The following is a 17699-nucleotide window of genomic DNA, read 5'->3' on the forward strand; positions in this document are numbered from 1 at the left end:
TTTTGTCATTTTTTTTTTTCAGAATATGTTAATAAAATACAGTTTTATATTCATGAAACTTTACCAGGCTCCTGGTGGATTATTAAACACAGTCTAGAACAGTCATGAATATCAAACTTTATTTCATCAATACAAATATACTTCAAGGTTGTGTATATCAACAAAATAAAAGGGACAGTTGACAGTCTCTATTGGATGAAATAACATTACCATTGTGGTGCACTGGCATCATTTTTAAAATAGTTTTTTTATCTGGCTGCATACAAACTAAGGCAAAACTTAGAAGAAGTAGTGTCTTCATCAGTATACCATTAATGTAATTCCATTAATGTCTACAAGACCTAGAGGTTTCATTGCACCATCAGGATAAGCCAGTTGGATTTTTTAGAATCTTTAACAGCAATGGGCAATCATCCTGAAAGGCATCAGCTACCTATTCTTGGCAGTTCATGGATTACCCCTGAAAACAAGTGGCTGATGCAAACAAGATGGGCTTTCAAATCAACCCCTTAGTTTCTTATTAGATTGACAGCTGGTAGCAGTAATCTTGGACTACCTAATGTTACCTTAGGCACTGTAAGGTAGTCCAAGATTAGTGCAAAGCAGAGTTTGTCAAAACAGCCTTGAGCATTTTTGAAGTTATGGATGTCTGTTGAGAAATCAGTCCTCTGTGTCATTTATTTACAAGTCTTCCCTAGATAGACCCATCTGAACGATCTGCATGTGCATATATACTGTTAATTCAGTATTTAAAGCTCATCTAACCCTAGTGTGATGAATGTAGCGAGATTAAATAATTAACCTAAATAAATCAAACCAGCAATTTCTAGATCCAATCTATAAACCAGGTTCTTGGACCGTAGCCTTTTGAATAAAGAAGATAAAACACATGCTTTAACCCTTGGGGGTCTTAATTACATCAGGTCCAAGACACTATAATCAATGGATAGATATATGGCATTGGTGTTATTCTTAAAAGGTGTAAATTAGACCTCTGAAGTCAACCTACAGTAGAAGCTTTTTTCTTTTGTCTTGATGGTGCAAGTAAATAATCTCTCCTTGGTGTATGCTGTACTAATCTTAAGGTTAATAGAGTGAAATAGCTATGGACTGCAGTAATTAATTTACTTTTTTATTTTTTTTAAATAAGATCCCATGGACATACAGTAAGAGGGTTCACAGTAATGCCATATAGACTGGTTTGGAGTACAGTGCCAGAGTGGGGAATCCGTCTTGTTTTCATGAATAACTGTACCATTAGATTTCTAAATTCCAGTTCACTTTAAAGTCAATACCAAGATCAATTGAAGAGATAATATACTGTATATATCTTTTGTATAAAGCAGCCATCCTGCAATGCATGGTTGCCATCAGCTCTGGTGGGAGCCCGTGTATTTTAGTCCCCTTTATATTACCCAGCCTCAGCTCTGATTTTGTGTGCCAGTTAAGCCCCTTAGGTGTTTAAATCCTTTTTTTGACCATGTGTTTGCCAGTACCATTTGCAGTTCTCCCTTGTTATTGTGCACTTTAGAGCAGCCCTCTCCTCAATGTTGGCTCACACATATTCTATTCCCTCAGGTTCTCTTTGCTGGTTAGAGCTAATGCCTGGAACAATTAGAACTATACTTAACATATGCTGAGTGTCACAATAACTACAGAGTGCATTGTGGAATTGTAATACCTAAAAAAATAAACTATAGTATTTTACCTTCAGATATTTAAACGTCTCTTAAATGTATAAGAAATGCAGAGTTGAACTTAAAATAAGAGCGAAAAGGGTACAGGATTAAAGTATGAGTGGTGGAATGTGAATTTTAATAATTGCAGTGGATTGGTATTTTTCCCGATACTGATGTGTGAGCCCAGACATGAGCTTTAATGACATGATGATCTGGATAACAAAACAAGTCGTTAATAATACACAGCTATACAGCAAACCTACACCCATTCAGACAGCCTGACCTATATGTTTTGAAGTATGTGGCTAAACCAGAATATACAGAACATCAGTACCTAGAAGAAAGCTAACCATCCTCTTCTTAGAAGTGTGTTTGAGATGGTAGCACCCATGACTATAGAACACACACATATCCAGATATGAGTGGTATCTTCTAAGTGGTTTGCTACAACTGCCACAGTTTTAACAGAGTTTAACCAAAAAGAGTAAAGGCTATGTGTTATCCCCAAGTGGACTAGTTTCCAGTTGTAAAACATGCCAAATATTTTCACTCTAGCTTCAGCAACACGAGTGTAGGTCAGTTAAAATGGCTCTTGTTGAAAGGTCATGGCACGAATTTACTGTTTTCTCTATAAAACACGAATTGTAATTGTGCCTTGCAGGCAGACTTTACAATCTGACTTCATTAAGTGTGTCGGCTAAATGTTGAAACAATAGTTATAGTTAGCAATTTTCACTGTCATTTTGACCTACAATACCTGTCAGAATATATGTTCAATTAATGTACTGATGAACTCCAAGGAGAACATGGAAAGGCATATGTATATGGACCTTACAATGTTAAGTTTTTAATTTTTATTATCTTGTGAATGGGTGGTTCCAGTACTTACACTCTGTATTTTCAATTTCAGGTTAATAACGAAAATGTAGTGAAAGTCGGCCACAGGCAGGTGGTCAACATGATTCGGCTGGGAGGGAATCACCTGATTATAAAGGTGGTGACTGTAAGCAGGAATATGGATCCAGAAGACACAGCTCGAAAGAAAGGTAAAAGCTCCTTTTTATTTTGAATGGCAGAGCTAATATACTGACTTACTTTAAAAGCATGCAATAATATACAGTAAATACTGTGTTGCTGAACTACTGTGTCTGGTTAGAAAGGATTTTGCAGTGCATCATGTCCTGAAATAGGTACAGTAGGAACAGCCGTCTTTCCTGTAAACGTGCCATGTGAGGGGGCTTTGGCTTTATTCGACACTTCTTCATATGGAAGCAAATCTAGAAAGCCAAGCCCAACAGTCACCTTCGAGTTGACACAATGCTTGCAGTTTGGATGTTACAATGTTGATCTTCTTAATCTCACGTGGTTAAATGCTGAGTCATCTTAGCAGAAGGGTTGACCTAAACTTGGCTATTTCAACGCATAAGCTGAATCTCCTTGTCAACGTAACCAGTCATCTGAATCCTTGGGGGAGTACATCTTTGAGAGTCACTCAGGAAGGCACTGTTTGGCATAAAGACTGGCAGAAAGTTAATGGATGAAACCTGCATGTTGGCCAAAACCTGATGGTCACCTGAAGCTAGAAAACAAATCCTGCAATGTTAACACCATTTGTAGACAACACTTCAATGCAGCTGCAGTAGGATGGAGCCTGAGGGACCTTGCTGTTTCAAGGAAGGAAGACTGTGACAACACTTTCCCCACTGTCCAGGTGGAAGTAAATGAGAAAAGACATCTCTGTGTGTCACCAGGATCTAACAACATTATACTGGCTTCAGATACTGTGTTAAGGCTGTGTTTGCTCGCTGCTATACTCTGTTCTCAGAGCTTAAAATGTAATTAAACGTTCACTATGAGCCATAGCCATGATCAAGCTAAAGCTCAAATAGAAAACAGTAATAGGTACGATGGAGAAGGAGCAGTATGTTTTGGAAGTTTCTATGTATAGTGCTTTTTGAGAAAGCTGGTTGCAGGTGATAATGTTAGAAAAATGTGAAAATTAACTGAGTTCACAAATCCAATTTATTTATAGCTTGAAAACGGCCATGTGATGTGTGTGACGATTCTATTGGAATTTCTGAAACAAATGAAAAAGATTTGGTGAAATTAAACTGTAGAAAAAAACAGATCTGTATTTCTTTCTTTCTTTCTTTCTTTATTTCTATCAGGATGATTGGCAGTTTTTTTCCCCCCTTAATTACTGCGTTTTTGATCATATGTATTGAAAATATAATACAGGTGCTGTGTTTGTTACTGAATGAAGACAAGTCATGTGCTTTAAAAAAACAGACTTCTTCAAGCACCCCAAAATGACAAAATCGGTTGCTATTATTGATGTTTTACAAAAAATAAAATGGTTTAAAAAAAAAAAAAAATCTCCCCTCCCCCCCCCCACTTGTTTCTGGTTTATTATTTAAGCACCACCACCACCAAAGAGGGCTCCATCAACTGCATTGAGCATGCGGTCTAAGTCTATGACCTCAGAGCTTGAGGAGCTAGGTAAGCAAGATTCCGTTTAAGAAAGCGCATGCTTTAATGGTAAAAGAGCCAAAGCACAGTGCACTGTTGCAGCTGCAGCATTTACCATGTGATTAGCATGGAAGGAAAAGTGCTATATAAATGATGAGTCACAGACAAATTGCATGCATCATGGGACAACCCTGATCTGATCCAGTGGACCATAGCCTTCTACTGAGTGATGCTATTAATCACGTCACAGATATTACTCATACTTAAAACACCAGCTTTTTAATGTGTCGTTTATTGTACACGCGTGTCCTTTCTAATATTGTTTTATTTTTAAATTTCTATTTGCCCCATCAGTGGATAAAGGTAAGCAGCAGGCAATGTTTTTTTTTCCTCCCACCTTCTTTGCATTTGTTCTCACATCATATGTTAAGACCCTGCTGTAAATTGGAAAATCAACATTTCGCACCTAACGATATCTATCTATCTATCTATCTGTCTATATAGATATAAAAATCACATATCCTATATTATATTATAGTATTATATAATATAGGATATGTGTGCTGCACGAAAAAAAATGATGGTATAGCATCACAATATGGCGGAGTGGTTTTCAGAAAAAAAAAATGTCTTTCTAGTCTCTCTCTGTCCTCAAGTGTTGTACCTGTTTTCTGAGTATTGTGTGTAAAAGTACCTGCATTTCAGAATGTTAATTCTGTACATAAGTGCTTCTGATTGCTAAAGTGTATGAGCTGCAGCGTTATTGGTTTGTTTTTTAACTGCGTCACTTTTTTTATTTTTATGTAGTCAGCATTTTCTTGTTCCAGTATTTCATTAGTGACTTTTTTGTTGCTTGTTAGTAATTTTGGTTGCTGGTTTACGATTTGATGTTATTTCCTTTTAGCAGGATTGTGGCGTCCTCTGTGACACTTATGTCCCTTTCAAACAGTCCGTATATGCATCTGATGTCAATTTTCTGATTGTCGTAGCCACTATAGATGATATCATCTTGCTTCAACTTTATTATGATTGGCTGAATCAGCATTTATTATTATTATTATTATTTATTTCTTAGCAGATGCCCTTATCCAGGGCGACTTACAATCGTTTGTGTTATTTCTTGTGTCCTAATATATTAGCATATCAGCCTCATGCTGTATGCACAGTAGTGTAATTTAACTTCTTTTGGGAATAGTACCCATTAATAAAAAATGACTTAACTTCCTTGCATTATATATTTAAAGGGGGAAAAAAAGGAGATGTTGGTACTGTAAGTGGTCACGCTGGCTTTTCACTGCAATATTGCAGATCTTCAGTTAATGTTGATGTCATCCTAATTTGAGTGCCATTGTGTCAGCGGAATTCACAAACACCTGCTTTTCTCTTGTGACTTGAACAGGAATGTCATTAGAGGATACTGTGTTGCTGAAACTGCAGTGCTTGAGCAATCCCTCATACTGAAAAATCCTTATAAATCTATAAATACAGTTATACAGTAACGGCATGTATGCCAGCACTGAATATGTCCTGCATATATGCAACCTTATGTAAATTGGTTTTGTTTTATGTTTTAAAGTTGCAATGTCCCATAATTTTTTATATACTGTATATATATATATATATATATAAAATATAATCTTAAAACAAATACATTTAAAACTACTTGATCCCTTTGTTTAATCAAATATTTTCTTTACTGAGCTCCAGCACAGGTTTTAGATGTCATTTCTACAGTATAACCTTCTTCTGTAGGTGGCTGCAAGGGCATGTCTGTTACCGTAGTTAATACGTACACCCTGGCAAGCAGGTTTCATGAGGGAGGTGAAATACAAAGAAACCGAACAGTCAACATGACTTTCTTTCGGATTCAAATACAGAATAACGTTCTACTACAGGATCTTTGAGAATGATGACATTATTTTTTACTCCTGGTCTTTAGTATTTCATATAATTCTTGTTTGCTGATTTGTGGTCAGCCTGTGAAGATCATATAAAGAGCTGGAGTCCATATGATTGGTAGATTTGTTAAAATGAAATATATTTCGATCTTTAATTGTTTCAGAGACCCAATCAATTCACTGTAAAAAAAAAAAAAAAAAAAAAAGATGTAAGTATGTTTACAGTCGATTAGCTAGCAGGTATTGTCTGCTGCGATGTTATCAATGCTTAATTAGAGCACCCATTAGAGTTCCCATTAGAATACTGAAATGTACATGTCTGCGTCGTGAAGTATATGGGGTTTGCTGATCTCAACCTTTACCCTGGGATTGGATGTCTATCTTGGCACCACTGTACTTATTGTGGCTCTTAAAGTGCCCAATAACTAAAACTATGAGAAATGTAATTATTTAATGCTGATGCTTTAATGCTTGTCTTCAAGAGATTTGTTATTAGTACTAGACTTTTGTATATACAGTAGTTAGTCAATTTGTCATTGAAAGTTTAGACTGTCTTTAATTTGCACTGTGCTTGATTAAACCATGTAGGGGCTAATTCAATTAACTTGTCACTGAAAAAAATATTTTGGGGGGAAAATGTAAGTAATTTGGATTTGGATTCAATCCAGTGCTGTAGTGGTAAATAAAAAAAAAGTGAGTAAACGCCCCTGTTTGGAGTTCAACAGATAGATTGAACAGATAAACATGATGTATTGTTATTAACCCTCAGCCAACCAGAGCCCCCACAACAGTTATTTCCCCTCTGTGAACAGTCACAGACCCGACGGTGGGCTTTATGTGAACAGTTCTGTTAGCATCCTTTCGCAGGCTAGGTTGAAGGGTACTAGCACCGCCCTGCAAGTCCAGTGAACCTAACAGAACATTAACAGAACATAAACAACCAATCACAGAACACACACACACGCAAAGAGAACACGCAGTCCAGTGACCACGCCCCCCTGCACGTGCCACAGTTCTGACTGAGAGCTCTCAGCTGTCAGTCTCATGCAGCAACACAACACAGATGCTCACTGTTAAAATACCTTGTCTTTAACCCAGGATTTGTATATCACAGGAGAGTGGAAATGAGTAAACTCTGTATCCCTTACATGAGAAGTGGGGGAATGCTTTATTGCCCAAATTAAAAGTGGGTAAATGCCATTTACCTGCGTATACCCCTACATCACTGATTCAATTGACACATCATTGAGGATGATTCACAATACAAAATGGGTCCACATTTTTCTTGAAAGTCTTCAAATTAACTTTTAGCTGGGAAAACTTTTCCCTGGTAAAAGTTAATTGAATTTCCACCCTTAATTGCTTTCTTTGAGTCCAGTGCTTTATGAAAATTAGTGTTACAATTGATTTTATTTTTTATTTTCAAGCCACCATGAGGAAAAAGAAGGGTGGTAAGTTTCCTAGTCTTCTTCTTCTTGTTTTTAACATGCTGTATTTTTTTCTTTCTTGTAACTAACAAAGCGTTGTTGAGTTTGTATTCAATGTGCTATTGGAAAACACTAATAATAACATCATACACAAACCTGAGATCATCGCATTTCCAGGGTTAAAAAACGCTCAAGAGATTTTGATTGATTTTGTAGAAAACATATCTTTCTGCTTCAGTAGAAAAAAAAGCCTCTTTGCACATTATTACGTTGAATTTTAGATGATTAAAAAACAAAACAAAATTGGATTAGATTCATTTGATGTGTTTTCTAAATTTACACTAATGTTAAGACAATAGGTTTTTCAATTGGTAGACATAAAAACCACATAAAAATGCACAATACAGATTTCGAGGCAAATAGTAGTTCAGCATAATAAATGGGTCAAAAAATAAAGGATAAAAATAAAAGCTGCCATAAAACCTCTACAGTAAAACATTCTTGTTTTAATAGTAGATTGTGCACCAATGCAGTCAATGTTCCTTCAGGAAAAATCAGACTTTCTTTAGGCATAGCAATATCTTGTCCTTCTTGAGTAGGCATTGACTCAGTAGGAGCCAAGTTGTTGCCATGGTAATTGTGCTATATTTGTTTGATATAGAAACATTCCACCTGGAATGCATAATCAAAGCCTGATCTCTCTCTCTCTCCCTCCCTCCCTCCCTCCCTCCCTCTCTCCCTCCCTCCCTCTCTCCCTCCCTCTCTCCCTCCCTCTCTCCCTCCCTCCCTCCCTCTCTCTCTCTCTCTCATGATTGTAATGCAGGATGTACAAATATAACAGACCTAGCAAATGTGTGTCATCGAAAGTATATTTAACATAATACAACATCAGTAAGCCAGTAATGCACAATTGTTTGTTTTTTTCCCTGATCTGTGATAACAATTGATACAGCGGAGAAGTGAGCATTGAAAGCATTGAAATACATTACAACATACAAACTGGAAGCAGAGTTAATGTCTGCAGCACAGCTTAAGGGCATGTATCATAGTGTAATATAGTGTGCAAACCGAGGCTTTAACTAATCCCATCCCGTCTGTTCCAAGCTTTTACATTTCAAAGAGTAATTCTATTCTGATAAGTATGTGGTAAAAAGCATTTCTAACATTTCTACTCTGTGTTACTATTTGAGTAGGTAAGCTTTCAAAAAAATGAAAGCTTGCTATAATAAAGTACAGGGGGAACTTGGAGAAACGGTTCTGTTTGATAGATAAGGAGACCTCTACAATGTCTGAGCGTTTTTAACCATGCATGCTGAATGAAACTATGCTAGAAGCGTGTGTAGACACACATACCATGTTATGTTATTATTATTATTGTTATTATTATTATTATTATTATTAATTTCTTATGTTGTATATATGTATCTCATAGGAAAATAATTCAGAAATCCTTTAGCGTTATTTAATCCAGCAATGCAGTACAATCTCCTGTTTAAAATGATTGTTGTTCAAAATGCATTACTGAAACCCACAGTATGCTTTCATTTGTTTATGATGCTTCCATGTCCCACACAGACATGTAATGCAAATCAGTTAGTTAGCACAGGAAGGTCCTCATGAAAGCGAATATGGTTTTTCTTATTTTATTACCTATTATTAAAATGCATCAATTAACCTTTAGCTTTAATATAAATTGCCAGAAACATGTCTCTTTGGTACTGGGGAAATGCAGTTCAATATTAATTCTAAAACAAAGCATGATGTGGTGTATAATACGTGTGTAAACACGGAGCTCAGAGATGTGCCCCGTGTGTTATAATCTGGATGGATAACCTCCCCGTCAATTGAAACGTTTAGTGTGATTCTGTATTGATTTTCCTGTATAGTATATAGCTAAGGATGATCTTTCATATCTCCTCTATGATACCTGGTACTTAACTCCTTTTCTTCGTTTTTGTGTAGATGCTCAGCCTTCAAATATTGAGGGTCTGAAGAAGAGGATTGTTTTTCAAGTCACACTAAGTAAACATTACATGCATGGAGGCTTAGCAACAATGCAAGCATGTTGTGGAACAGCAGCAAAACATTGAGCTTGCACGGCTTTTACTTAAGAATGTCAGTTTTATTCTGTAACCTGCATTTTGGAAGGGATGCTAATTCCTTGGCTTGATGATTCATTGACGTTCTCTTGAAACAAGCATGAGCATCGGTTCACCTGAGTGTGTATTTGTTTTACAGACAAGGTGGATGAAACCATGCCTGCCTCTAAGCCTAGCAGAACCGGAGACAATGTGTCAGTCGACATGAGGGTTGCCACCATTAAACAACGTCCCTCAAGCAGGTGTTTCACTGCTGTGACCGACATGAATGTAAGTATACACTGTAAAGTTGCTTTTCATTCTGTGCATGATATAGATTTTAAAAAAAAACTGTATTGCATGGCATGCATGTGAAATTGGATCGCTGCCACAAATGTATTAGCAACAAAGACTGACGTGATGGCACTTGCTTGTTATTTTGAAGAATGCTGCAGTGTTTATGAATAGCTGAATGGGTATTAACTTGTTGAATGAAAGCTTTGATTTACTCACAACTAGGAGCTCACTGGGATTGAAGATGCTGCATATTTGACTGTTTCATAATCAGAACATTTCAAACTGGTTACTCATGATGATGTCCTGAGCAAAAGTGATCTATTTCTTTCAAACTCTGTTAATCTGTGGGAATTTTAAATGTTAAATGTAATATAAGGCCCATAGGCGGCATCTGAGTCTTTTGTTTGGGGAGGCTATTCCATACTTTCCCCCCTGCATTTATTGAACCCAACGATGTACATTAAGATACAAACATTTATATATATATATATATATATATATATATATATATATATATATATATATATATATATATATATATATATAAAATTAAGCCTTGCATTATTTTTTTTTATTACTCTGTTACTAGTGAGTCTGAATACTAAGTGTTTCATTCATTGTGTTGAGTTTGAAAAATAGTCGGACTGACGGACACAAATAAAAGCTGTAAACCGGATTCATTCTCCTGCGTCTTTTTGAGAACTTGTACTGTAAATAATTTATAGCACAAAACAGACCTCTAAACCACTCAGGGATGCTACATATAGTTGACTTTTTTTTCCAACATAAGGCGGCCAAATAAATTAAGTTTAACATAGCACTAGCTTGTACTTTAAAACATGTTATGCCTATTTAAGCAAATTAGAAAAACAGTAAGGATAACAAGCTGTACTGTTTTTTAAAACCTTTTAATCCGTTAACCTGTTCTGCAGTCCTACAGTACCTACACCAATTTCGAACACCATTTCCACCACTTCACACCAATTTAAATCAATTATTAATACTGACTATTAAGCTTCTAAACCTACTATCGTACTTATAATCAAGGGGCATTCAACGTATTTCATAAGGTTTATTTGCAAAAAAAAAATAACTGCACTCTTACCGTAAACTTTCAAATATCCATATGGGGCTCAGATCGTCGGGAAGGGACATTAAACCTGCCAAGCATCGTCTCCTCGATTGACATTGAAATGCAACTAAATCCTGTATTTTTGGACCTTGGTGATACTGCAACAGGACCGTCACAGCCTGGTTTTCCTGTGTATCCGAAAACTGTCTTTGGTAAGCAAAACCATTCATTTTCATCAGAATATTAAAATACGTTTTATTTAAGTAAGCAGGCAGATGTGGTGTTCTGCTTTCCTTGCAGAAACTTTTTCAGAAGCTCAAAAGACCCCGCTTTGACTGAAAATGGAGTGAAGGACTGGAAAAATCTAAAGAAAAAACTTCAGAAACATTTGTAATCTTGCACCACTAACAGTGTTCTGAAATGTGGCATTTGTTCAAACAGTCGAAGGAAGTAGGTTCTGAATGTAGCGTCACAGTTATCAAATTCTCACAAAACGGTGGTGCGTGAAAACAGGCAGTATGCTACGAAAATATTTTGCCACAAGTTCTGTAAAATCAGATTCGGATCAAGCTTTTTGTGTATATAACAGCAATTCGAATAAATGTAGAAATTGTGAAGAGGATGTTCCAGGGAAGGGAATGAGCGAAAAGGATTCAGAGTTTTCGTTGACTGCCTCCTGCAGCAGTATGGGGGGCTCAGATCGGCGGGGAGAATGGACGTTAAACCAGCCAAGCATCGTCTCCTCAAATGACATTGACATGCCAACTAAATCCTGTTCTGCAGTGTTGATTCTGATATCCCAGCTGCACCAGCAGTCTGGCGGTTGCACAGTAGGAAAAGGATAAATATGCTGCTTTGCGCGCTTGCGGGAAAAAAAAAAATCTGTTTTTTTTGTGTTGGTCACAACAATTTCTCGTGAGGGTTTGGGCAATTTATTTTGGGGAGGCTTAGCCTCCCCAAGCCTCTTATACACACCACCTATGATAAGACCCATATATGTAATTCTTAAAGCTGCAGTGGTACAGTAGTACTCAAAGAGTGCAAATTTGCAACTATGAGCTTAATGCAGTAGAAACCTTGAATTCAAGAAGATTACAGGTTTAAATCCTTTCTACTGAACTTGGACATAGTAGCAGCCCAACAAGCTATGCAGACAGATCATTTTTTTACATAACGCAATTAAAAAAAAATGACTTGATGGACATTACAGTCATACAAAGATAATTACCACACAGTTACTCGTCTTCTAAAAAGCATAATTTCACTACTTCAACAGAAATAACTTTAATGTAAACGAGTGCATTCCATGAGTTATTACTCCACCTTCATGTGACAATTCTGCAATTGCAAAGGGGGGGAAATATGGTCATAAATTGAAAACTAAAACATTTAAAAATCAAACATACTGAGGAATATACAGGCCTGGGACAGACTTGGTCAACCGTACAAAAGAATGTATGAAGCCTAACAAATCCCATTGCAGTAAGATGCTTTATACTCTTTGAGAATACGTCTTTCTTGTTATTATAATGAATGTGTACTTTATTGTTAATGAAACAGCATTAAAAAGTAATAAAAAAAAAAACCCAGATGCGTATTGTATATGTGTGGTTCTTTCATTGTCTGAATACAGAACATCAGCCTACTAGGGATTCTCCGCAGCGGTCCAGGAACTGACATGCTTTCTTCTTCTGATTTGCAGTCAATGTACGATCGACAAGGTATTGCTGTTGTGCCGCCCACAGTTCCAGGAAGTCCTAGGAGCCCTTTCCTGGGAGTGCCGCGGGGTACCATGCGCCGGCAGAAATCAATAGGTAAACTCTCCAAGCTCTCTCAATACGAACCAGTGTCTAGAACAAATTGCTAGAGCAATTCCTGAATCGCAATATGTTGACCTCTAAGTGTTAATTTGTTGAATAAAGGTAGCTAGCATTCATATAGATACAGAAAATAACAACCAGTATAGTTGTCTTTCTAAGGTTGATAAATGGGTGGATGGAAGGCTTGCTAGATTAAAGATCATTTGATACAGTTGTGTGCGTAATCAATGACTAATGGAAAATGCTTTTATTAACAGTGATTACCCTTTATTTGTTTTGCTCTTTCCCTTCCCTTGTTAAGCTTTGTATTCATTGTAACTGGGAGCTGTGGGGTTTTAGCTGCATAACCTTTTCCTTTAGGACTCGCATCTGCAATGCCAGCTTTGGGGCCATCTGTGTGCAAAAAATGCACATATAACATTCAACCAAAAACTGATCTTTTAGAAAGCTTACAGGGAACTACTGTAGGTCTTAAATGCAAAGGCTTTAGAAAGGAACTCCTGTCCAAAGCTAGGCACTGTAAGTCATAACAGTGTAGAAATGAAATATTTGTATTTGTTTAACATTTGTGTGTTATTTAAGTCAGCATTCACAACTTAATCAGGTTGCCGCTACAGTGATCTGCTTAGATCAGACTACAATACAAATTCAAAAATAAATAAGTGAATAAATAAAACTGCACTAATAGAGGTATGTGAGGCTTTAAACTTTAAAATCCTACTGTACTTCAAAAAGTTGAAACACCAATTCAAATATGTATAGCTCCTGTGCTTGCCTCCTCTGTAAGGGCTATAGATGCCCCCTATGGCTTTTTAATGAACTTAAAGGGTTTTGATTGTTTGTTTTTTTCAAGTAAATTTAAATATCCTAGCTGATTACTCATGACTTAATGATTTAGCACCTGTTGCGATGTTTAAAAAACATTAAAAAAAATAAAATAAAATAACACACCACCTGCTCCTGAAATTAACTTCATTCTTAATACCTCCAATAAATTTGAATAAGAAAACTATTGATCCAGCCGCTTGCATGTGTTACAAATAATTTGTTGTAGTCATTGATTTCATGTTAAGATTTGAAATGTGTTTGTGTGTGGCCCGGCTATTACAAATTGTTGGAATGTTCTGTACAGGGTTTTGTGCCCAGAAGCTGATTCATTAGTGTACTTAAATGTGCTAGTGTGCCGTCTTTTTCTTTTTTCAAAACCCATAATAATAAAATACAGAGCACAGTCATCCTTTTAGCTGTCAGTTACATTAACATTGTTAGCCACAGCTAGATCATAAGTGTAGCTGGCAGAGACACCTTGATAGTATACAAACCTTTTTTTTATTTCTACCCATTTTATCTAAAACTAGCACTTATTGTTAGAAACATATCTTTTTTATGTTAGAAACAGATCACTGTCAAGGAGGCAGTGTGGTCCAGTGGTTAAAATGCAGGGCTTGTAACCAGAAGGTCCCCGGTTCAAATCCCATCTCTGCCACTGAGACTCACTGTGTGACCCTGAGCAAATCACTTAACCTCCTTGTGCTCCATCCTGCGGATGAGATGTTAAATCAATGTCCTATTGTAAGTGACTCTGCATATAATGCACAGTTCACAGCCTACCTCTGTAAAGTGCTTTGTGATGGTGGTCCACTATGAAAGGCACTATATAAAAGATAGATATTACAAACTGTGTAAACTAGAAATAGTAAGTGGGCAAAAAGTGTATCATTCCATGACATTAAATTGTATCCAAACATTGTAAATATATTCATGTTAAATAGATTGAAATACATCAAACAAAATATTGAAGATTGAAATACGTCAAACAAAATCACTCTGAAAGTCCATAAGTTTGAAACACAGTGGCTGCCAACTGGACCCCGAATGGAGGCTCTCAGTACACCTTTAGTAAATCGGCATGTAAAAATATTTGGTGTGGTATAGAGATGACAATCTGAGGGTTTAGTCAATCAGAAGGAAATCGCTTGATTTTTCTTCTGTAATGAGGCCATGATTTATTAAGGCCACGATTCTGTAACTAAGATTCCCTTTTTCCACATTTTCTTTATTAAGATGGCGTGACATGTTTCTAGTTTCATGGAAAAAAAAAAAAAAAAAGTTGTAGTAGTTTTTTATTTAAACGGGACCAACTAAATTAGGTTCCATTTGGTTCTAGTATAAATTCACTGGGGACAGATTTGTTTTAGTTATCTAGATGTGGATCACATCCTCTTCTACTTAGATGTTGCAGAAAGGCTCTGTATAGAAGATAATATGTATGTGTATGTATGTGCTGCAAGTTAATAAAAGTCCCTTTTTCACCTTTTTAACCAGGAATAACAGAGGAGGAAAAGCAGTTCCTAACCCCGCCATTGCTGAAATTTACCAGGAGCCTCTCCATGCCAGACACGTCAGAGGATATTCCACCTCCACCAGAAACCTCCCCACCATCTCCCCCTTACAACACCCCCAAATCTCCGACAACGAGAGGCTATGGCACAATCCGACCTGGCTCCACCCAGAACTCTTCATCCAAAGGCCCCACTTCCAACAGATCAGAAAATGTTGGGACCATGAGGAAAGACAAAGGGATGTACTGCAGACAAGATTCTGAACAATATGACGCAGAGGAAACTTACAAGCAAAATGCTTCTTCGCAGCAGAACTTCAGAAACCGAAAGGGACACATGCCAGAAAACCCCTATTCCGAAGTAGGGAAGATGGGGAACAAGGCAATGTATGTGCCTGCCAAGCCAGCCAGAAGGAAGGGGATGCTGGTTAAACAATCTAAAGTGGAGGACAGCCCGGAAAAGACATGCTCGATTCCGATTCCGACTATCATCATCAAAGAACCATCCACCAGCAGCAGTGGGAAGAGCAGCCAAGGCAGCAGCATGGAGATCGACACCCAAATGACAGAACAGCCGGGGCATCTCAGGCCTGACAGCTTGAATTTCACCAGTCCATTTGCAGCTGCCATAGCTGGGGCAGTGAGGGACAGGGAAAAGAGACTGGAATCCAGTCGGAATTCCCCAGCTTTCCTTTCCACAGACATGGGCGATGAGGACATAGGGCCTACACCAACCCCAAGGCTCAGGCATTCCAAATCCATCGACGAGGGAATGTTTAGCAATGATGAACGTTTAAAAAATCTGATGACGCCCGCCCTGCTGGAGCTCCCTCGAGGTAATGTTACTGCCTTCAGCACACCTGAACTGTCCCGTCCAAGGGATCCTAGTAACACAAGGACAGTGAATACCCCTTCTAAAGCTGAGAGTTCAGATAACAGTGCGGGAGCTATGAAAAATTACAATACAAATGGAGGTAATTATGTGCATCCAGTAACAGGCAAGGTGCTGGACCCTAATTCACCCTTGGCTCTTGCCCTGGCCGCAAGGGACCGCGCAATGAAGGAACAAATACAGCCACCCCCTGCCAAAAATGAGCCAGGGAAGGCAGACCTTAACAAACCACTCTTCATCGACACCAAAATGAGGTCGAATATAGAGAACACCTTCCCTGTGATGGCCACCATGAGCCGGCCAACCAAGAAGGGAGGTCTTCGGAGGCAAATGACTGAAGCCAAGTATGACATAGAGCCAGCAAAAGAGGAGAAGAAGCCAGAGGAGAAAAAGAACATGCTGATCAACATTGTGGATACCTCACAGCAGAAGTCAGCAGGGTTACTGATGGTGCACACCGTGGATGGAGTTAAAGCAGAGGAGAACAACCTCTCAGAAAATGAAAAGGAGGAAGAGGCTGTGACTCCTGACAACGCACCAGCAGAGCTGCGAGACACTAACCAGGTGGTCACGGAAAACAAGCCGCAAGGGCTAAACCCCCAAGCCGCTGCAACTCCTGCCAAAACCATCATCACTATTAGCTCAGTGGACGAGCCAGTTGTTTTGCCCTTCCGTATCCCACCTCCCCCTCTGGCTTCAGTAGACATCGATGAGGAGTTTGTTTTTACAGAGCCTCTGCCTCCCCCACTGGAGTTTGCCAACAGCTTCGATATTGCAGAGGACCAAGCAGCAGCCCTCTCATTAGCTGATTTGCTAAAGCAGAGGAAAAATGAAGCATCTGGCCCGACCTTGGCACCATACAACCCCCATGCGGTGGCAGCGGCTAACGCGATGGAAAACAAAAAGCCTCTTGGCCTCTCGAACTGTGTGCCTCCTACCTTTGTGCCGCCACCCCCCGAGAATTTTGACAACGTCACGGACTCCGGGATCGAGGAGGTGGATAGTCGGAGCAGCAGCGACCATCACTTGGAAACAACCAGCACTATCTCAACGGTGTCCAGCATCTCCACTCTGTCCTCTGAGTGCGGAGAGAACCTGGACACCTGTACTGTCTATGCAGATGGGCAAGCATTTCTGGTTGACAAGCCTCCCGTACCTCCAAAACCAAAAATGAAGCCCATAATTAACAAAAGCAATGCACTTTACAAGGATGCCCTAATTGAAGAAAATGTTGACACTTTTGTGATCCCTCCCCCAGCCCCTCCCCCACCCCCAGGAGGTGCTCAGGCAGATGCTCTTAAAATCACACAGCAAAGGACCTCAAAGCTCTGGGGTGACCCACCAGAGGTACAAAGCCCACCTACCCCAGACCCCAAGGCCAATATCATTAGTGAACTGAACTCAATATTGCAGCAAATGAACAGGGACAGGACTACCAAGCCAGGAGATTCTTTGGATTCTCCCACAGGGTCCAGAACAACTAACTTTGGAGCAAGGTAATGAATCCTCTGCGCTTTTAAATTGAATTGTTTTTATTTCTTTTGGAGTCTGCTTTCCTATTTAACTTATTATGATCTGTCGGTTGATACAGCCACTTTCGAAAATGTTGTTTTTTTAAAGAATTTGCAAGCGATTTAATTGTTCTTCTAAGGTTATACATGTGCTATTTAGGAGTTGGCTTATAGGATACTATTTTGACAATGCATTTATCAAAGTTCATATTTGC

General features: G+C 38.4%; 1 protein-coding gene across 4 annotated transcripts in view; it reads left to right on the top strand.

The window, feature by feature from the left end:
- The window catches only part of LOC117432277 (SH3 and multiple ankyrin repeat domains protein 2-like), a 150013-nt gene that overhangs the window by 116822 nt on the left and 15492 nt on the right, over positions 1-17699 (top strand). Inside the window, exons 18-24 of one of the 4 annotated variants that reach the window (XM_059002118.1) lie at positions 2590-2725; positions 4098-4178; positions 7474-7497; positions 9436-9495; positions 9712-9842; positions 12623-12734; positions 15066-17469. In XM_059002118.1, the coding sequence (XP_058858101.1) occupies positions 2590-2725; positions 4098-4178; positions 7474-7497; positions 9436-9495; positions 9712-9842; positions 12623-12734; positions 15066-17469 (2948 nt within the window). The remainder of the gene's footprint in view (positions 1-2589; positions 2726-4097; positions 4179-7473; positions 7498-9435; positions 9496-9711; positions 9843-12622; positions 12735-15065; positions 17470-17699) is intronic. The other 3 variants (XM_059002119.1, XM_034053954.3, XM_034053955.3) reach the window with 3 other exon arrangements.

This window comes from Acipenser ruthenus, chromosome 27 (assembly GCF_902713425.1).
Source record: "Acipenser ruthenus chromosome 27, fAciRut3.2 maternal haplotype, whole genome shotgun sequence".
Taxonomy (NCBI): domain Eukaryota; kingdom Metazoa; phylum Chordata; class Actinopteri; order Acipenseriformes; family Acipenseridae; genus Acipenser; species Acipenser ruthenus.